Source organism: Protopterus annectens, chromosome 3.part1 (genome assembly GCF_019279795.1).
Source record: "Protopterus annectens isolate FY-2018-M chromosome 3.part1, PAN1.0, whole genome shotgun sequence".
NCBI classification, from domain to species: Eukaryota; Metazoa; Chordata; order Ceratodontiformes; family Protopteridae; genus Protopterus; species Protopterus annectens.
The window spans coordinates 1,352,697,987-1,352,720,712 of record NC_056732.1 but is presented as its reverse complement, the minus strand read 5'-3'; the positions used below and the strand labels follow the sequence as shown (position 1 = coordinate 1,352,720,712).

Genomic DNA, 22,726 nt, shown 5'->3' with positions numbered 1-22,726 from the left:
CCACACTATGAAGTTTCTTTTTAGTTTGTTTTTGCTCTATATAGGTTGCATGTCCAATCAACTTTAATCGAACCAGCAGGTCGAGCTCCGAACAAAACATAGATCTTAAGAGATTTTTATTTTTCAAAATGCTGCAAAAGATTCTCCTGCACAATCAAAAAATGACAAGGTGACTTTTGGATCTTCTTCAAATGAGATTCTCCTTTATTGTGCGATCTTTTCAGAGGCTAGGTGAGTGCACTTGTTAAAAGAACCAGCAAGTGCTTTAGTCTTGCATCTCACTGTAGACATTGTCAGACTGAAGTCTCTGTGTAGAGAAATGTTAAAGGAAGTCACTCTGTATTTGCTTTAAAAAGTTTTCTCATGTTTTTCCATTATTCTAGACCTTTTTTCTTTTTTTTAATGATTGACATGTTTCAGTTTGGATACTGAATGTTTTTTTTCCTTCTTAAGTATATCCTTTATTTTGCCCAGTCCTCCTAATTTTGTTAGATTTTCTAGTAAAATCACTGAGAATTACAATAAGTCAGTAATTCCACTTGCTGCAGTTTTATACTTCTAATTGTTCAAAATGCACATAGATGCACATACACGTTTTTTGACTGTACAGGAGAATCTCTTACAGCATTTTGAAAAATAAAAATCTCTTTTAAGATCTGTGTTTAGCTCGGAACTCGGCCTGCTGGTTTGATTAGCTTGAAGCTATTTGGACACGCATCTAAATCGGTTTGGTGGTATCAGTACAAGATACACGCAAGGGAGAGCCTTGGGGTACTGCTCTGATCATAGGAGCTTCCAAGTGGAAGGACAAAAAAAAACAGTATAGGTTGCATACCGAGTTTTCTGAGACTTTGAGGAATACCCTTTCATAGATTTTGATGGCTTATTTAATCTCCATGTGAAATTAAATTATTTTATTTGACATGTATTAATGGAGAGGAGCATTTTGGTAGCGAGATCTCAGATCTGTGACTGAGATGCTACTTGGGTGGTGGCATCCCTAGAAGTCCATTCAAACCAAACTTTTTCATTTTCTGTACTTCCTTCATAATGAGTGATCATTCTGCTAAATGTAGTAAGCAAATGTTGTGCCGTAGTTCTGCCTTATTGTTTTGTATGCTCAAAGCTGAGTTTTAAATAAAATGTTCTCTTGGAAAAATAGTAAGCAGATGTTAAGGAATGTGTCAATATAGCACAGAAAATTGGTGCATAGTTTTAAATATTCAAACTTACAGTGTGTGTTAAATAAGTGTTTTTTACTAACTGTGTTTGATGCATTGATTTTCCTCTCTTTTAGGTTGCCAGAGGTCAGAGGACTGCAATCTTAGTCAGGAGGAGTCTCTTAAGGAATCCCATGAATGTGTTCCACTGTACATGTGCATTGAATGTGGGATGAATTTCCATCAGTTACAAGATCTGACTGTGCACCAGGAGAGTCATTTTAGATCCAGGCAATTACAAATGTGGGAATATTATACCAATGAAAGACCTTTTAGTGATGAAGATTATGAAAAGCTTTTTAAATATTCTGACAGTCTGCTAGTACCCAAGCAGATGCAAAAGAGAGAGATGGCCTACAAATGTACTCATTGTGAAATAAGTTTTATCAGCCTAAGTAACTTAAAAAGACATGAACAAATGCATGCTATAGGAAAACCTTACAAATGTAAGGAATGTGAAAAGAGCTTCAGTCATTTATACAAACTCAATATACACCATAGAATTCACACAGGAGAAAGGCCATATAAATGTATGGGTTGTGAAAAACGATTTAGTATACTTAGTAACCTTCGAAGGCATGAACGGATTCATCATACAGGCCAAAGACCACATCAGTGCAAAGATTGTGGAAAACGATTCTACCATCTACATGAGCTAAGTATTCATGAACAAATTCACACAGGTGAAAAGCGCTACAAGTGTAATGAGTGCCAGAGGAGTTTTGGAAATCCAAGTAATCTCAGAAGACACCGACAAATCCACACTGGTGACAAACCCATTAAATGCAAGGACTGTGATAGACGATTCATCCAGCTGCATGACCTAATTATTCACCAACAAGTTCACACGGGAGAAAAACGCTATAAGTGTACAGAATGTGAGAGACGATTTAGCAACCCAAGTAATTTAAGAAGGCATCAAAAAGTTCACTCAGGAGACAAACCTATTCAGTGTAAGGAGTGTGGGAAGAGATTCATTCAGTTTCATGACCTTGTTATTCATCAGCGAGTTCATACAGGGGAGAGGCCGTATACATGTTCAGAATGTGAAAGGAGTTTTAGTCGGCTAAGCAATCTAAGAAGACATCAACAAATTCACCTCAAGGAAGGAGAGAGACATCATGCGTATTATGAATGTGAGAATACATCATCTGCATTAGCTCATTTTGTATCTGAAGTCATACAAACACATCCTTTTTATGTATAGCAATTTGCATAAGTGAAAAAGGAATAACACATGATTCCTTCTGTAGCAAACTAGTGGTTGACAATGTGTGCACCTTCCACTTGCTGTGAATATAAGAATGAAAATTGTCATTTTTTAAGCATAAAGGATGGCAGAAAAATGTAGTTTGTGTGTAGGGGATCAAAAGTTTTAATTTAAACAAGGGGAATAGACAGGTGGCATAGATGATTTACATAAGGAAAGCCGTAAGCAATAAATGCAGAATGTTGCTGTGGTGTTCAAAAGTAGTATGGGAGGAAATAAGGTTTAATGGTGGTCCTTCATATTGTGTGACATAAAAAGTATAATTTGGAGAAAAAACAGAAAGGTGTATAATGTTTGGCAAAAAATGGTGACTGTAAAGTGGAAAAACAAATGTGTTTTTATTCATCCATTTATCCACAACTCTGTTTTTCCCATTTTGCACATGGGGTGTCACATCAACAGTGATCATCATCTTGAGCCAAGGTTTATACTGCCGCCTGGCTAGCTATATCTCTGGTATTAAGATATTGGTAACCTCCAACACTTGACCCTACTCAATTTGGATTTGTCAAAGGGAGATCATGCCTGTTAAACCTGGTGGACTTCTTTGAGACAAGTCACCAAGGCCCATTGATGAGGGGAAGTTTGTGCATACAGCCTACCTAGACTTAGTTCAGGCTTTCAACACTATCCCCCACTCAGGCATAATTGACAAACTCACCCAGCTGGGTATCAACTCGTATGCCATTAGATGGGGTCACTAACTGGCTCACTGATGGAACACGTTTAGTCAAAATAGGGGAATCCACTTCCACAGCAGACTTGTAACCAGTGGTGTTCCACAGGGATCAGTCCTGGGAACTTTACTCTTTGGAGTCTAGTTCTGTGAAGTGCAAGCTAAAACTAAAGGTCTGTGGCTGACAAGAGTTTGCTGATGATTGCAAACTGGGAGTGGTCATAGACTCTTCAAACAATGTCAACATCCTACATGAGGGTCTTACACAAACAAATAACTGGTGCCAAAGTCGTGGCCTTAAACTCCTGTAAAAAATTGCATTATCATGTTTATCAGTAAGACTGATATTCCTTTTAACTACCACATCAGTAACACCACCCTAAGTACGCACTCAGTAGTGAGATACCTGGGCACACAGGTTGACCGCAACCTTACCTTTGATCACCATGTCTCCACAGTGGTAAGAAGGACATTCTGTATTGCTCATCTCATACGTTAGAGCATGGCCTCCAGAAAAAAAGTAAGTTATAACCTCCCTGTACTCTTCCCTCATCAGGCCAATAACTAAGAATAGTGCCCCTTTCTGAGTGTACCTTTCCAAGCATCTGCAGCAGTTGGAGAGACCACAAAGGTTCCTCACAAGAAAAATTCAAGATCTTCAGCATCTGTCCTATGAGGATTGTCTGAAATCACTGCCACTTTATTCTGTTTCATACAGACTACTCCGAGGCTATCTCTGCTTTACATATAAATCCATCTTTGACCCTGCTTTATTGGAAATGCTGCATATCCGTAAGTCAAATGGTACGCTGGTTACTTGCTCTAATTACCTTAACCTGGTATGTGACATTAATCGAACCTGCTGGAGGGACAGATTAGTCTCCCAGAGGTTACCACACCTTTGGAACAGACTTCCGCTTCATGTCAGGCAGAGCACCTCATTGGCCCTCTTCAAACGCAGTCTGGATGATTGGATGGGTAACCGTAAATTCTCCCCAGGGGTTCTGCCTATGTCCCTCTTGGACAGGGGTGATAGGTGCTGATCGTGGAAATAAGGGCAAAACTTGGCTAGTCTTGTAAGGGCCTTAGGGTCATTAGCCTATTAACCTCCTATGATTAAATGATGGAGAGTATTTTCAGGCATACTGAGAAGAAGTATGCCTGAGAAGTCTGTCTGTTACCATAGCGGATTAGGGCGAAGAGCTGTTTCATCTAGTCCAAAGGTTTATTACCTCAAATTCAACTAGCTTGCTGTTTGACTCTGAGCAAGTCACTTAAACAGTGCTCCTGGGTCATCCCTGAAAAGGGCTGCTTTTCTCCAGTGGGTTTTCCTGGTTAATAAATAAAATAAAAAAAATTCAAAACCATAAACTGAACATTAAAGAAAAATGTTCAGAGCAGAAAAAGGGGAAGGGTGATACATTAAAATAAGCAGAAGTTATTTTTTAATAATTTGTTACTGCTTTCAGTACATTATGCAAAATAATGGACCACTATTTGAGAAAGAACTCATGGTGATCAGTAATAACTACAGAAACCACTCAGAAGTGAGGACAGAGTTAGATGCTGTTAATAGATCTTCAGGGGTTATGTGATTCATGCTAAATGGACTTTTAATACTGGTTAAGTCAATAGAAGAGCATTTTAGTGACATGCCTATTCTCTGCAGTGGTGGGTAGTATGTAGTAAATTTAATGGTGGTGAAGTAGAGGGCCCCTGCAGTCCGAGGTGTGTCATCCATGCACTGGTTACAGGTGAACAGTCAGAGAACTGCTTGAAGAGTGAGCTGCTATACAGTAAGAAATACATCTCTATAACACAGAAATCTGAATAAGTCAGATTGATAGGAGTATGGAAAGTGGCAAGCTGGGCATGTCCTTTAATTACCTCTTCTAATTTTTTTAATCACTTTATTCTAAATGAGTTTCAAAGTTTTTTTTTTTTTTTTTTTTTTGCTAATGGTACCAGGTATATAACATATTTTAGTTGTAAATATGATAAGTTGGTAAAAGAATGCTATACACTGTTGTACCACTCATCAAAGGGATATCCTGATTGCTAGTTACCTGACACTCAGCTTGACTTCCAGAGCTGTAATTTCCACCAGTGGCTTTGGGTGACTCCCTTCCGCTTTGATGTCAGGACATATAGGACATAGATAGTACAAAAAGGGCATCATCTGATAATCTTTGTACCTTTCTTGCTACTATGTCCACTGTGGTTGCATGCTAGTCAAGAATATTGCCATTGTTGCAGTTTGATCTGTTGCCAGAAGAATATGCACCCCATAGAGGGCTTTGTGCCCACTGAATGGCACACAGCAACAGTTATCCCACTCCACAAAGGGGGAGCCACCACTGATCCTGGGAACTAACGCCCTATTAGCCTGATGAGCCTGGTCTACAAGGCAATGGAACATTTCATCGTGGAACTCATAAAGACATTGGTAACCTCCAAACTCTGGACCCCACCCAGATCGGGTTTGTGAAAGGCAGATCATGCCTTCTGAACCTGATCGACGACTTTGAGGCAGTCACCAAAGCCGTAGACAAAGGTAGCTATCTTGACCTCGCCAATGCTTTCGACACCATCCCCCATTCTGGAGTTATAGCTAAACTCACTAAACTAGGTATAAATCCCTACGTCACAATATGGGTTGCCAACTCGCTCCAAATCTGACTTCAAGCCAGTGACAAGTGGAGTACCACAGGGTTCAGTCCTGGGACCTCTCCTGTTTGATATCTACTTCTCTGACGTACAGGCTAACACAGAAGGCCTCTGGCTAATGAAGTTCGCAGATGACTGCAAACTAGGAGCCATAGTCGAGTCCCCAAATGATGATGACATCCTACAGAAGGGCCTCACTGAGACAGATGCCTGGTGTCAGAGGCATGGCCTCAAACTCAGTGCCAAAAAGTGCATTGTCATCCCCTTTGGTAAAAACTCTGTACCCATGAACTATCACATAAATGGCAGTTTACTTAACGCCCAATGTGTGATAAGAGAACTTGGGACCCAGGTGGACAGTAGTCTCTCCTTTGATAATCACATCGCCACAGTAGTCAGGAAATCCTTCTATGTGGCACACCTCATCACAAAAGGGTTCTCATCCAGGAAAAGAGGTCATTGTTCCCCTCTACTCGGCACTCATTAGACGCATTATAGAGTACAATGCCCCTTTTGTAATGTACCTCACGAGACATCTGCAGCAGCTGGAAAGGCCACAGAAGTACCTCACAAAGAGGATTACTGGCCTCAAACAGATGCCCTACACTGACCGTCTCAAAAAACTCCAGCTTTACTCTGCAGCATATTGCCTACTCCGAGGAGATCTCTGCCTAACATATAAAGCTATGTTAAACCCAGAGCTGTTTTACATGCTACTCCTTAAGAAATCCCAATCCCTCCGAGCTACACGCTCTAGGGACCTAAACCTTGTCATCACAATAAACAGGACATGCTGGAGGGATAGATTCCTGTCCCAAAGACTTCCTATACTCTGTAACAAGCTACCCATCTATGCCAAGCAATGTTCCTCATTAGCACTCGTCAAGAAAAATCTTGATGAGTGGATGGGAAATGGGAAATACACCCTGGGGATCACTTGGCACAGGAAATTAACTTTCTTGGGTGGCATAAGCCAGGAAACCTTGTTGGCTTGGCTTACTTAGGCCCTTGGGCCGATAGCCTAGTACCTACCTATATACCTACCTACCTATTTTTCTACCTTGTGTTTGTTCGCTTTTAGTAGACTAATATCTGATAGTGATTAAGATGTGAAAATTGGTGTTAAAATTAACTTTTGCATAGGTTGTGGCAAACAGAGCCCTCATAAGGACTGTCAATACTATTTTCTTTTTGGCGTTATCCTGGAACACGGTGTAGATGGTTGTCCACACGGTACGAGCTTCACCCTGAGGACAAAAACAGTCAGGAATACACAACTGTTATTACCAAAATATGGAATCTGTATCATAGAAGATATTTTTATTTATTAACTGGTAAGTAAACTTGTCTATCTTGAACCATTTTCTGACATGACAATACCTATCGGCCTCTAAGCTCAAAAAAATCTAGACAAAGTTGCAAAATCAAGGACAGATTAAGTATTTCCTTTTAAACTTAGAAAATTGCCAGAATAATAGGTTTTGTGTTGGCATGTGTTTACTGAAGAACATGAAGCCTGAAACTCAAAATGGCTGTAATTATTTAGTGATTTCTGTCCTCAGTGATTTATCAGAAAAACATACATTTGCAGTCACCAGAAAAATAAGTAAGAAAAGGAAATGCACTTAGCATTATTATGGGGAGTGATAATGCAGTAGGTAGATTGGACACACGAAATTGGCATTAGGGCATTAGGGGTTCATGTAGTGTTTGTGTGTGTGTGAGTAACTGTAGCAGGGCTAGCCATCCGGTGGTGTGAACACTGGCTGTAGGTGATGGTCATTATTAATGTGACACCTCAACCCGGTGTACAAAATGGGAAAAAAGTGGAGTTGATGCTGATGTCGGTCTTTATGTGAGCTGAACTACTTCCCTGAAAAAAGTAAGCCTTCCATATTTTATATTCAGACTCTGTCTTTCACTAGTTCAGTGCCAAAGGAAGGGATGTCACATATCATTATAAAGGGACAGCTTATATATGAATTCTGGAATACTTCACAGAATTAAATAAGTACTGAGCATTTTGTTGTCTATTTATGTTACTTGTTCACATTCAGAGAAGGGTGTACTCTGTCAGATGTTATTCTGAGTGTGTGCTTTTGAAAGCTGTAAAACATCTTTTAGTGATTCAAATTTTATTTGCAAACATTTTGTCACGTTTACAGGCCAAGTAGAGGTAACCTGACAGTGGTCATTCTTGGGCGTAGGAAGGAGACCATTTGTGTTTGAAAGGAATTGAAATGTTTTGTAAAGAAAAAGTAAGTTTTGTACATTTTATTTGCAGATAGTTTCTTCGACTTGTTTGCCATCAAAGGAGTTGATCCTTAGTGGCAGGCTTGTTACTTTGGAGGGCTCTTTGTAGGCTGAAAGATTACATTATTTTTACTTTTCCTTCCAAAGTTTTCTTAAACCTGAAACATTAATTCTGATAAAATCACAGCAGCCCATGGTACGGAGGAGAAATGTGCTGACTCCCTCAATTTTGACACACACAGTGAGTCACTTCCTTCATCACCTGACCCACATGATGGTCAAGATGTTATCATTACACATTATAAAGACAGCATAGTGTTATGACTTTTATACAGGCTTTTGACAAGAGTAAGCCATCCATTCATATCAGTAAAGCCAAGTTAGTGACAAAAGGAGTCATATCTTCATGCTTTCAGAAGTAGGTCAATTAGAAGTTTGAAAAGTCCTTCTGGTGTTATTTCATGTAGGCCATGGACCATATTGTCAGGTCTTATGGTAAATGACAAGTGATGCTGGTGATGGTGAGATTCAGAGGAGGAATAGTATAGTAACATTAAAGGCTTTTTGTTGTGATGTTGCATCACATAATCATGTAGCATCAAGAGCAAGACCTACAAATACGGGTGAAATTACATTGTATCAGGCTTGTCACAGATTAAATTGGTTCCCCGTTGACATCTGGAGACTTGCATTGTAGAGTCCCAAATGTCTGTGGAAAAAAAGACCAAAATACTTCCATTAGATTTGGATTACAGCAGACATACACTATTATAAATTTTCTATATTATAAGAATTTAAAACCAATTCTTGCATGTCGTTAAAAGTGATGTTTTCAAGCATCTGAAGTAGTTATATGATAAAATGGCAAAACATTTACTTGATTAAGCCTTGGATAGATAGGGGCCAAAAAGGTTAGAATGATCTCAGAATGTGATAGTTGGCCGTACGTCTCAACTGTACAAATTTTCGCAGACTATCCAGATTTTTGCCTCATATTTTTGGTCTGTTTCTTATAAAATTGTGGTTTTCTGACAAACCCTTGGTAAGTTATTGAGAGCTGAAGACAGAAAATAATGACAGACATTTGAGTTTCTGACTTCATACCCTTCATTTTGCTCATGTAAAACCTGTTTTTCTATCAACTTTCTAAGTTTATAACAGCAATATTTAATATGTGTCCCTATTTTTGGGCCTTTGTTCCCCCCATTATGTATGATTTTGTCCAGATTTCTTGCTGTAAGAGGTATGTAGTTGATGCACTTCCATTTGATTTGGGAAAGTACCTCTTTTGGCTTTTTCCTTTTTTCTAGTAGTGACTATATATTCTTTCGTCATATATGTGTACCATGACATCCTGAGAGAATGTCAGTAATAAATGTGCCTGTGGAAAATGGATTCCCCTTGAAGATTATTACCTGCAGTGTTTATTTTGCCTTGATGTGAATCACAATGCTTTGAGCTGCATTTTTTTTGTAAAACATTCAGTAAAAAGAGACTGGGGGAGGGGACTAAAAAACGCAGGACTTTCTTAGATCACATATGGCTGGGTCCCCCTTGCTGAAGTGTCCCTCTTCTCAAACCCAAGTAGTCCTTCGACTAACAGTGCTTCAAGGACATGGTCTCTGAAAATAGTTACGTAAGTTAAAGAAGATAAATTAAAACGTGCTTAACTGTTAAGGAGATTCCCTTGGTGCATGAAGCCTTAGTGACACTACTGCCAGTGCGTAAAGGTATTGGGTCATCTGAGGCACATGTTCATCTGCCCCTCTACCTCACACATTGCTGATGTCCTTCAAGGATGCATCTGCAGTCATCACATATGGGTTGCCCTGCCTCAGGCAGCCCTTCGGTCGGCCAGATTCCAAAGTCTGGGTCTGGCCTCGGCTGATGTCGCACTTTCCCCGACGTCAGAGCGTCTGGGGTATAAAAGCATCAGCCGACGCCATCTTCCTCAGTCTTTCTTGCCGCATGGTGCCCGAAGCAGAAGCAGTTCGCAAGTGCCGGTCGGCCAGCTCCTGTGATTCAGCTACCGAAGACTTGAAAGCTAAGTACCCCGTTGGGGACACTTTCTTGCCTCAGTCGATGTCAGATAAAGTTAATAATTGTTTAACTTGTGGGAAACAAATACCTCATAAGGATTTCCACTCTTACTGCCTCCCTGCCTAGGCCCAGACCACGGCGTCTCGGCCTGTTCAGCCTGTGCTTCCTTCAACCGACGAACTCTTAGGCGTCAGTCGGAGTTTGCAGAGGAATTTTGGGGCTAGTTTTGCTTATAAGATGCCGTCGGAGACTCCGACTTCGCATTTAGTTAAAAAACGGAAGGACAAGGACCGACGCACGCGGACCGCGGTTTCGGCTGAAACCACGGTCAGGCCTACCGCGAGTGTCTCGGTCTCGGCTGAAACCGAGTCCTTGGTTCTTCCTATTACCGAAACCGCACAACCGACTATCTCGGCCCCGGATGCCCCAGCCGAGTCGGTTATTGAATTACCTACTGAAACCGGTGTCCAGGAACCTTCCGACACCATTCCTTTAGACAAGTCTACTCCTGCATGTGGTGCAGCCAGGCCCCCTGCTTCCATGTCCATTAAGGCTTTCTTCAGGGCTAAAGCCGCTAAACTTTCTAAAGCTTTGCCTCCCAAGGTTTCCTCTCAGAGGCCTTCTACTGGCTCTCAGATTCTTAGCCTAGCAGAGGATCTGATCTCATTAATTAGGGGTTCCCAACCTCATCCGGACAGGGGCTCTCAACCACCTCCAGACAAAAGGCCCAGGGTTGAGCCCTCTGACCCCCAATCCTCAGATGAGTCCACTGATGGCTCTGCTCTGTCAGACCACCAGGAGGAGGCTTATTCGGCCTACGAGGATTCTGATGCTGAAGAATCTATTCCCTCGGCCTCCCCTCTTGTAGAGTTTTCCTTTGGAGAGACATTACACTCTATGAGAGAACATTTTCAATGGCAGGGTCCGGAATTTTCTGATTCTAGAAAGAGATTAAGGACCTTTTTACATTTAACTCAGCATAGGCCTTTAGCTATACCTCCTGTTTTGAATGTGATTGATGATGTGTACTCTGATGCTAGTACAGCCCCTGACTCTCTCCCTCCGGCTCCTGCCAAACCTGATAGGTACTACAGGGTCCCGGACTCACATCTACACCTGTACAAGGCCCACTCTGCTGATCCAGAAACTATTTCCCAAGGCCCAAAAGGGGTTGCAGCTGCCACTGCTAAAAACCCTCTACCCTCTGAAAGGGAGTCCACAGCTTTAGAGAGATGGGGTAAGAAAGTGTATACTTCTGCAACTCTTTCCATGAGGGCATTGAATTGTCAATTTCATATGATACAGTACCAAGAGTATTTGTTAGATGAATTGCATAAGAAACTGTCCTCTTCTGAACCCCTTGATCACAAATCCCTTCAGGATCTGGTACATAACTCCCAGCAGGTTAGTAACCATTTCTTGCAGTGTGGTTATGATGCATTGGAAGCTTCATGTAGGTCAGCTATGACAGGTGCAGTTATACGTAGGCATGCCTGGCTGAAGGAACAATCTCTGCCAGACCATGTTAAGGCTAAGCTTTTGGATGCTCCTATGGAAAAGCAAAAATTATTTGGTTCCACGGCTCAAGAGGTTTTAAAGAAATTTGAAGAAAAGGCAAAATCTGTGCAAACAGTCAAAGACTTTCTGCAAGTCCAACCACCGAGATTCAGCAGAAGTTGGCCTACAAAGAATTGGTCCTTTCCGGAGTCAGACAGATCTCAGAGAGGCAGGAATAGGCGTGCCAGAGGTAGAGGGCAAGCTAGAGGCTCCTACAGAGGCCGTCAGTGGCAGCCTCCCAACCAGAGAGGTAGTGCAGGAACTACAACTGCTACACCAGGACAGACTCAATGACTTTATTTTGACTCCGCCGACCAGGGCTCAATTAGAAGCACCTTTGGGCAGAAAGCTTTCTTTATTCTCAAAAAATTGGCACGGCATTACAAGGGACACATGGACACTGCAAATAATAGACAAAGGATACAGGTTCCATTTCCACACATTGCCAAAAAGAAAAGGCATGCCAGACCTGCCACCAAATCAGAGGGCAGAGGCTTTGAAGCAAATTACCAACTTAATGCAAATGAAAGCCATAGAAAAGGTACCTCTTTCAGAACAAGGCCAAGGATTTTACTCCAGATTATTCCTTGTTCCAAGAAAAGAAAATCAATGGAGGCCTATTCTCGACTTGTCCGCACTGAATACTTACCTCATTGTGCCAAAATTCAAAATGCTGACTCTACAGCAACTCCTTCCCATGCTGGGCAACGGGTCTTGGCTGGTGACTCTAGACCTCAAGGAGGCATACCTGCATGTCCCTATTCGACAAAGCTGCAGAAGACACCTCAGATTTCTTGCAGGATCAGAGCATTATCAATTCTCAGCATTACCCTTTGGCTTATCTACTGCGCCCAGAGTATTCACGAAATGCCTGGCATCAGTAATTGCACACTGCAGACTTCAGGGGATTCAAATCTACCCATATCTGGACAACTGCCTTATACAAGCGGACAGCAAGCAAACTTTGTTAAAAGACTTGGACTATGCCATCCACCTGCTACAGGCCTTGGGATATACAGTCAATATCCACAAATCAAGACTGGTTCCATCCCAAAGAATAACCTTTCTGGGTGCGGATCTGGACACAACCACCCAAATGGCCTTTCTCACAGAAGAAAAACAAAAACAACTACCGGATTACTTCAAGAATCTGACAAGACAAACTCAGCTGACTGCAAGGAAAATCCTGCAGGCCCTGGGTTGCATGGCATCTTGCATTCTTCTGATTCCGCAAGCAAGACTGCATATGAGAAAATTACAATGGTACCTAAGAAGTTTATGGACTCAGCACAGTCACAGCTTAGAAACTTTGATACCACTCATTCCATGCCTTCAAAAGGAATTTTTGTGGTGGGCTCAAGCCTGCCAGTCGAACAGCGGGTTGCCCTTCAGCAGGCCAAGAGCCAACCAAACCATCACCACAGACGCTTCAGACCAAGGTTGGGGAGCACACATGGAGGGCAGATGTATCCAAGGGCTATGGTCACAAAGAGCTGCATGCACATAAACCAAAAGGAAATGCTGGCAGTGATACACGCAATCGAGGCCTTCAAACCTTTCCTTCAGCAAGGCCACCTGCTCATAAGAACAGACAACACCACAGTTATGTGGTACATAAACAAGCAAGGAGGCACCCATTCCTACCCTCTTTGCAGACTGACAATGAACCTATGGGAACTTGCCTTGAAACTCAACATACAGCTACAGTCCCAGTTCGTGCCAGGCAAAGACAATATACTGGCAGACAGCTTAAGCAGAACTACCATGGATGCACACAAATGGATGCTGCACCCAGACATCTTCAAACTCATCACACAATCATGGGGAAGGCCGGAAATAGATCTGTTCGCTTCCCCCCACATTCATCAACTGAGGAAATTCTGCTCAAGGACAATACCACCCACAAGCATGGAAAGTGGACGCTCTCTCTTTCAGCTGGAAAGCTCTAACAGTGTATGCTTTCCCACCTCTCCCATTAATGACCAAGGTCCTACTGAAGATCAGGACAGAGCAGCCCAGAGTGATTCTGATAGCTCCAAACTGGCCAAGACAGCACTGGTACCCACTGTTAAAGAGCATGTCACAGACGAAACCATGGCCTCTTCCCCCTATGGCCACTCCTACTGACGCAGCACAATTTCAGGACTCTGCACTCCAACCTGAAAACCTTGCAGCTAACTGCCTGGAGAATACCATGACTCCTCCTCAGGATAACCTATCCCAGAGAGTGAAGGATTTTATTATGGAAGCTCGCCGGCCTTCCACAAGGAAAGCATATTCAGCAAAATGGAAAAGATTTCACACCTGGAACACAACAAAGGGCCTAGATGTGACAGTGATGAACATGGCACATATACTGGAATATTTGGCAGAATTGTTCCACAATGGCCTGTCTTACTCTTCCATTAAGATACATGCTTCAGCAATCTCAGCAGAATACAATGTTAATCCACCTGTCTTCTCTCATCCTCTCCTAAGACAGTTTCTAAGAGGAATCAAAAACATCAATCCTCCAAGGAAACCACCTCTACCTACTTGGGACCTTAACTTCGTGTTGGAGAAACTAACACTTCCTCCCTTTGAACCAGCAGCATCGGCAGATCTACAGTTTTTGTCTTGGAAAACTGCCTTCCTTCTGGCCATAACCTCAGCAAGAAGAGTATCTGAGTTACAAGCTTTAATGGCAGTGCAGCCATTTTTTATCTTTCATCAGGACAGAGTTTCTTTAAGGACCAATCCTACTTTTATGCCAAAGGTGGTATGCAGGGTATCTTTGAACCAAGCTATTCACTTGCCTACATTCTTCCCACAACCACAAAATAAAGGGGAGAGACTTCTGCATACCCTGGACATACACAGACAATTGTGCTACTACTTGGACAGAACTAAAAGTTACAGAAAGACTGACCAGTTGTTTGTAGCATATGCTGCTGGGGCACAAGGAAAAGCAATTTCCAAACAGACAATTTCAAAATGGATAGGAAATTGCATTCGTTTTTGTTACTCCTTTCATGGAAAAACTGTGCCAGCTAACATTAGACCTCATTCCATGAGAGCCACAGCCACCACCACAGCCTTCCTAAGAGGGGTGGCTACCAAGGACATTTTAGAAGCTGCTACATGGAGCTCCATGCATACATTTGCCAAGCATTACAATTTACCTTTATACTCCAGATCCAGAGCAGGTTTTTCTACGGCAGTCCTGCAGGGTATCTTAACTACACCATCCTTTACTTAGTACCTCCACCCCCAGATTGGCTATGGTATTCTACCCATATGTGATGACTGCAGATGCATCCTTGAAGGACATAGTACAGTTTTGTACCTACCATAAATGTAGATGTCCGATAGGTATGCATCTGCAGTCAGGTTTACCCTCCTTCCCCTCTGTGGTATTCCTAGGGTGCTTACCCCTCTATTAGCTAGCTGGGGGAATCTATTATGGTGTATTTGTTTGTATATACATGTGTGTATATATATATATATATATATATATATATATATATATATTTGCATATGTTTGGAATTTTATTGCATTTCTCCAAATTTAGCCTTCCTAGAGGGCACCTGGCATCTGGGGCAAGAAAAACTGAGGAACATGACGTCGGCTGATGCTTTTATACCCCAGACACTCTGACGTCGGGGAAAGTGCGACATCAGCCGAGGCCAGACCCAGACTTTGGAATCTCCTAGAGAAAAGCTTCTGAGGTGGAGCACATGGCTAATTAGCAATAGCCACTGTACTGGACTGCAGCATTAGCATGCTACTTTGCCTGTAAGACCACTCTCCACACTGAGGAACCCAGCAAGGGGAAAACCTCGGAGGTAGAGCAGTTGTTGAACTTGAAAGGCTTATCACCGTGTGGAAACTTTCTGGCCTAAGGCTTCTGCATCTCACTAAGCCTATGAATCCTAGGGAATATTATTGTCTGCATCCTAAATACCAGCTTATATGGAGTCTTATAATTACTGTTGTTTAGAGAGCTAAGTGTGATCTCTGATCCAGTTCAAAATTGGCAGTGAGGTGTTCACACAAAAAATAAAAAACAGACATAGATAGTCTCAATTACTTTAAGTCGCATGTATTTATTGTCGAGACTCCTTTCTGTGAAACACCAGTATAACTGAAGATGTGTTTCTTGTGGCAAGGATAGTATCAAGTACTGTTTAAGCATGTAGTTGCCAGGATGTAGCCCTCCCATCAGTACAACACAGAGCACTTGGATGCTATAACCAGTGCTCCCTGTCAAATTCATGTCCGTTCAAGTGACCAAGTAACATTAGGATCATAAGAAGTTACTAGGCTAATGGCCCTGGGCCCTTACAAGCCTAGCCAAGAGTTCATTCCAAAAAGAAACCTCAGTGAGCACTTGTCGCCCTTCAGTGAGGGACACAGGTGGAACCCCTGGGACAGATTTGTGGTTTCCCATCCACTCATCAAGGTTGCACTTGGAGGGTCAGCGAGGTATTCTGTTTGATGTGTATGGGAAGTCTATTCCAGAGATGGGGCAGCCTCTGGGAGACTAACCTGTCTCTCCAGCAGATTTTGTTGATGTCGTACATTATATTTAGGCCTTTCAAGCAGATAATGCATGAGGAATTAAACTTAGGATATGTAGCATCTCTAGTAAGGCAGGGTCCGAGACTGCCTTGTAGGTGAGACACAGATCACCTCTGAGCAATCTGTATGATACCGAGTAGAGTGATAGTGATTTGAGCCTGTCCATATAGGACAGGTGTTGGAGGCCATGGATTCTCTATATGAGGTGTTTCTGTGGCCTTTCCAGTTGGTGCAGATGTCTGGAGAGGTACATACCAAACTGGGCGTTATACTCAAGTTATTAGCCTAATGAGGGATGAGTATAGAGAGGTAATAACTTCATTTTTTTTCTGGATGCAATACCTTTACTTATGAGATGAACCAAATAAAAGGCTTTTCTGACCACTGCCGCTACATGATGGTTGAATGTGAAATAATTTTCAACCAGAATACCCATGTCTCAGGTTGTGTGTTTAGAGGGTTGCCATTGATATGGTAATCAGTAGGGGCTGTGTTTCTGCCATATGGTATAATACTTTATCTGAAGTAGTTAACGTCATTTGATCAGCAACCTGTGGGTATCGGATCCGACCTCGGATCCGAGCCGGCAGCTTTCCAAGCTAAAAGATCTGAGCTCTCAGCTCCTCCCCCTTACCCATAATGCCCTGCTACCTCCCAGATCTCATTTGCCGCGGCATCTGACAGCTTAAGTGACGAGCTCTTGGCATTGGTGAGAGTATTTAAAATTATTTAAAAATATTTTCTTCAAAGTTTTAGTGTTTTTTCGGTGTGTGTGAGTGTAGTAGGCCCTTAGTTTTCTGTCTCTGTATTTTTCGGTGTTTTTTTGTGGTACTTAGTGTGTAAATTTAGATGTCCTTCAAGGATGCATCTGCAGTCATCACATATGGGTTGTCCTGCCTCGGGCAGCCCTTTGGTCGGCCGGATTCCAAAGTCTGGGTCTGGCGTTGGCTGATGTCGCATTTTCCCCGACGTCAGAGCACCTGGGGTATAAAAGCATCCGCCGACGCCATCTTCCTCAGTCTTTCTTGCCGCGTGGTGCCCGAAGCAGAAGCAGTTCACAAGTGCCGGTCGGCCAGCTCCTGTAATTCAGCTACCGAAGACTTCAAAAAAGCTAAGTACCCCGTTGGGGACTCTTTCTTGCCTCAGCCGATGTCAGATAAAGTTAATAATTGTTTGACTTGTGGGAAACAAATACCTCATAAGGATTTCCACTCTTACTGCCTCCCTTGCCTAGGCCCAGACCACGACGTCTCGGCCTGTTCAGCCTGTGCTTCCTTCAACCGACGCACTCTTAGACGTCAGGCGGAGTTTGCAGAGGAATTTTTTGGGGCTAGTTTTTCGTATAAGATGCCGTTGGAGACTCCGACTTCTCATTTAGTCAAGAAACGAAAGGACAAGGACCGACACACGCGGACCGCGGTTTTGGCTGAAACCATGGCCAGGCCTACCGCGAGTGTCTCGGTCTTGGCTGAAACCGAGTCCTTGGTACTTCCAATTACTGAAACCGCTCAACCGACCACCTCGGTCCCGGAGGCCCCGGCCGAGTCGGTTATTGAATTGCCAACAGAAACTAGTGTCCTGGAACTTTCCGACACCATTCCTTTAGACAAATCTACACCAGCACGTGGTGCAGCCAGGCCTCCTGCATCCATGTCCATTAAGGCATTCTCCAGGGCTAAAGCTGCTAAACTTTCAAAAGCTTTGCCTCCCAAGGTTATCTCTCAGGGACCCTCTACTGGTTCTCAGATTCTAAGCTTAGCAGAGGATTTTATCTCCTTAATTAAGGGCTCTCAACCTCATCCGGACAGGGGCTCTCAACCTCCTCCAGACAAAAGGCCCAGGGTTGAGCCCTCTGATCCCCACTCCTCAGATGAGGCCTCTGATGGCTCTGCTCTCTCGGACCACCAGGAGGAGGCTTTTCGCCCTCTGAGGATTCTGATGCAGAGGAATCTATTCCCTCGGCCTCCCCTCCTGAAGAGTTTTCCTTTGGGGAGACACTACACACCATGAGAGAGCATTTCCAATGGCAGGGCCAGGAATTCTCTGATTCCAGGAAAAGATTAAGGACCTTTTTACATTTGCCTCAGCATAGGCCTTTAGCTATTCCTCATGTTTTAAATGTAATTGATGATGTGTACTCTGACTCCAGCACAACCCCTGATTCCCTTCCTCCGGCTGCTGCCAAACCCGATAGGTACTACAGGGTCCCGGACTCACATCTTTACCTTTACAAGGCCCACTCTGCAGATCCAGAAACTATTTCCCAGGGCCCTAAAGGGGTTGCAGCTGCCACTGCTAAAAATCCTCTTCCCTCTGAAAGGGAGTCCAGAGCTTTAGAGAGATGGGGCAAAAAAGTGTATACTTCGGCTACTCTTTCTATGAGAGCACTAAATTGTCAATTTCATATGATACAGTACCAAGAGTATTTGTTAGATGAATTGCATAAAAAGCTGTCTTCACCTGACCCCCTAGACCGCAAGTCACTTCAGGATTTGGTACATAACTCTCAACAGGTTAGCAACCATTTCTTGCAATGTGGTTATGATGCATTGGAGGCTTCATGTAGGTCAGCTATGACTGGCCTGATCATACGTAGGCATGCTTGGCTGAAGGAACAATCTCTGCCAGATCATGTTAAAGTAAAGCTACTGGATGCTCCACTGGAAAAGTAAAAGTTATTTGGCTCCACGGCTCAGGAGGTCCTAAAGAAATTTGAAGAAAAAGCAAAATCAGTACAAACAGTCAAAGATTTTCTCCAAGTGCAACCACCAAGATTCAGCAGGAATTGGCCTTCCAAGAATTGGTCCTTTCCAGACACAGAGAGGTTTCAGAGAGGCAAGAACAGGCGTGCCAGAGGTAGAGGGCAAGCTAGAGGCTCCTACAGAGAACGTCAATGGCAGCCTCCCAACCAGAGAGGTAATGAAGGACCTTCAACTGCTGCACAAGGACAGGCTCAATGACTTTACTTTGACACCGCCAACCAGGGCTCAATTGGAAGCACCTTTGGGCGGGAAGCTTTCTTTATTTTCAGAAAATTGGCACAGCTATTACAAGGGACAAATGGACACTACAAATAATAGACAAAGGATACAGGTTTCATTTCCACACATTACCAAAAAGAAAGGGCATGCCAGACCTGCCACCGAATCAAAGGGCAGAGGCTTTGAAACAAATTCCCAGCTTAATGCAAATGAAAGCTATAGAAAAAGTCCCTCTCTCAGAACAAAGCCAAGGATTTTATTCCAGACTTTTCCTTGTTCCAAGAAAAGAAAAACAATGGAGGCCTATTCTCGACTTGTCCGCACTAAACACTTATCTCATTGTACCAAAGTTCAAAATGCTGACTCTACAGCAGCTCCTTCCCATGCTGGGCAAGGGGTCTTGGCTGGTAACTCTAGACCTCAAGGAGGCATACCTGCATGTCCCTATCAGACAAAGTTGCAGAAGACACCTCAGATTTCTTGCAGGGTCAGAGCATTATCAATTCTCAGCATTGCCCTTTGGCTTATCTACTGCGCCCAGAGTATTCACGAAATGCCTGGCATCAGTAATTGCACACTGCAGACTTCAGGGGATGCAAATATACCCATATCTGCACGACTGCCTTATACAAGCGGACAGCCAACAAACTTTGGTAAAACACTTGAATTATGCCATTCACCTACTTCAGGCCTTGGGATATACAGTCAACTTTCACAAATCAAGACTTGTTCCATCCCAAAGAATAACCTTTCTGGGTGCAGATCTAGATACAACCACCCAAATGGCCTTCCTAACAGAAGAAAAACAAAGTCAACTACCAGATTACTTCAAAAATCTGACAAGACAAACCCAGTTGACTGCAAGGAAACTCCTGCAAGCCCTGGGTTACATGGCTTCTTGCATACTTTTGATTCCACAAGCAAGACTACATATGAGGAAACTACAATGGTACCTAAGGAGTTTATGGACTCAGCACAGTCACAGCCTGGAAACTTTGATACCACTCATTCCATGCCTTCAAAAGGAATTTCTGTGGTGGGCTCAAGTAAGCCAGTCAAACAGGGGTCTGCCTTTCAGCAAACCAATAGCCAGCCAAACCATTACAACAGACGCTTCAGACCACGGATGGGGAGCTCACATGGAGGGCAGATGCATTCTAGGTCTATGGTCACAAGAAGAGCTACGCATGCACATAAACCAAAAGGAAATGCTGGCAGTGATACATGCAGTCGAAGCCTTCAAACCCTTTCTGCAGCATGGCCATCTGTTAATAAGGACAGACAACACAGCGGTTATGTGGTACATAAACAAGCAAGGAGGCACCCATTCCTATCCTCTTTGCAGGCTGGCAATGAATCTATGGGAACTTTCCTTAAAACTCAAAATACAGCTACAATCCCAGTTTGTGCCAGGGAGAGACAATATACTGGCGGACGGCTTAAGCAGAAATATCATGGATGCACACGAATGGATGCTGCATCCAGACATCTTTCTACAGATAACACAATCATGGGGGAGACCGGACTTGGATCTTTTTGCCTCCCCCCACAATCATCAACTGAAGAAATTCTGCTCAAGGACATACCATCCACAAGCATGGAAAGTGGATGCTCTCTCTTTCAGCTGGAGAACTCTAACAGTGTATGCATTTCCACCTCTCCCATTAATGACCAAGGTTTTACTGAAGATCAGGACAGAGCAGCCAAAGGTGATTCTGATAGCTCCGGACTGGCCAAGACAGCACTGGTACCCACTGTTAAAGAGCATGTCACGTACAAAACCATGGCCTCTTCCTCTATGGCCACTTCTACTGACACAGCACAATTACAAAACTCTGCATCCCAACCTGAAAACCTTGCAACTAACAGCCTGGAAAATACCTTGACTACTCAGGACAAGCTATCCCAGAGAGTGAAAGATATCATTATGGAGCTCGCCGGCCTTCCACAAGAAAGGCATATTCGGCAAAATGGAAAAGATTTCACATTTGGAACACCACAAAGGGCCTAGATGCGACAGTGATGAGCATGGCACATATCCTGGAATACTTGGCAGAAATGTTCCACAATGGTCTGTCTTACTCTTCCATTAAAATTTATGCTTCAGCAATTTCAGCAGAGTACAATACTGATCCGCCTGTCTTCTCTCATCCTCTCCTAAGACAGTTTCTAAGAGGAATCAAAAACATCAATCCTCCAAGGAAACCACCTCTACCTACTTGGGACCTTAACTTCGTGTTGGAAAAGCTAATACTGCCTCCCTTTGAACCAGCAGCATCTGCAGAACTACAGTTCCTGTCTTGGAAGACTGCTTTCCTTCTGGCCATAACCTCAGCAAGAAGAGTATCTGAGTTGCAGGCCCTTATGGCAGTACAGCCTTTTCTTATTTTTCATCAGGACAGAGTTTCGCTGAGAACCAATCCTACATTTATGCCAAAGGTGGTATCCAGGGTTTCACTAAATCAAGCTATTCATTTACCTACCTTCTTTCCAAATCCACAAAACAAAGGGGAGAAACTTCTGCACACTCTGGACATATACAGACAGTTGCGCTACTACTTGGACAGAACTAAAGGTTACAGAAAAACTGACCAGCTGTTGGTAGCATATGCTGCTGGTACACAAGGAAAAGCAATTTCCAAACAGACAATTTCTAAATGGATCGGAAATTGCATTCGTTTTTGTTACTCCTTTCATGGAAAAACTGTGCCAGCTAACATTAGACCTCATTTCACGAGAGCCACAGCCACCTCCACAGCCTTCTTAAGAGGGGTGGCTACCAAGGGCATTTTAGAAGCTGCTACATGGAGCTCCGTGCATACATTTGCCAAGCATTACAATTTACCTTTATATTCCAGATCCAGAGCAGGCTTTGCTACGGCAGTCCAGCAGGGCATTTTAGCTACACCATCCTTTACATAGTTCCTCCACCCCAGATTGGCTATGGTATTCTACCCATATGTGATGACTGCAGATGCATCCTTGAAGGACATAGTACAGTTTTGTACCTACCATAAATGTAGATGTCCGATAGGTATGCATCTGCAGTCAGACCCTCCCTCCTTCCCATCTGTGGTATTTCTTGGGTACTTACCCCTCTTATAGCTAGCTGGGGGGATCTATTATGGTGTATTTGTTTTTATGTTATTGTGCATGTTTGGATTTTTAAATGCATCTTTCCAAATTTAGCCTTCCTTAGAGGGCACCTGGCATCTGGGGCAAGAAAAACTGAGGAAGATGGCGTCGGTGGATGCTTTTATACCCCAGGTGCTCTGACGTCGGGGAAAATGCGACATCAGCCGACGCCGGACCCAGACTTTGGAATCTGGCCGACCGAAGGGCTGCCCGAGGCAGGACAACCCATATGTGATGACTGCAGATGCATACCTATCGGACATCTACATTTATGGTAGGTACAAAACTGTACTTTTTTTTCCCTCCCCTTTCTCTGTGTGTGTGGGCGCGTTTCAATATGCGATGGCTGAGGAGCCTAAGGCCATT

General features: G+C 43.2%; 1 protein-coding gene across 1 annotated transcript in view; it reads left to right on the top strand.

The window, feature by feature from the left end:
• Nucleotides 1-1,297: 1,297 nt before the first annotated feature.
• Nucleotides 1,298-22,726, top strand: part of LOC122798454 (zinc finger protein 845-like) — a gene marked incomplete at its 5' end in the record, with an annotated part of 92,520 nt that continues 71,091 nt past the window's right edge. The window contains 1 exon segment of the mRNA XM_044067385.1: nucleotides 1,298-2,356. Within this exon segment, the coding sequence (XP_043923320.1) occupies nucleotides 1,375-2,356 (982 nt within the window).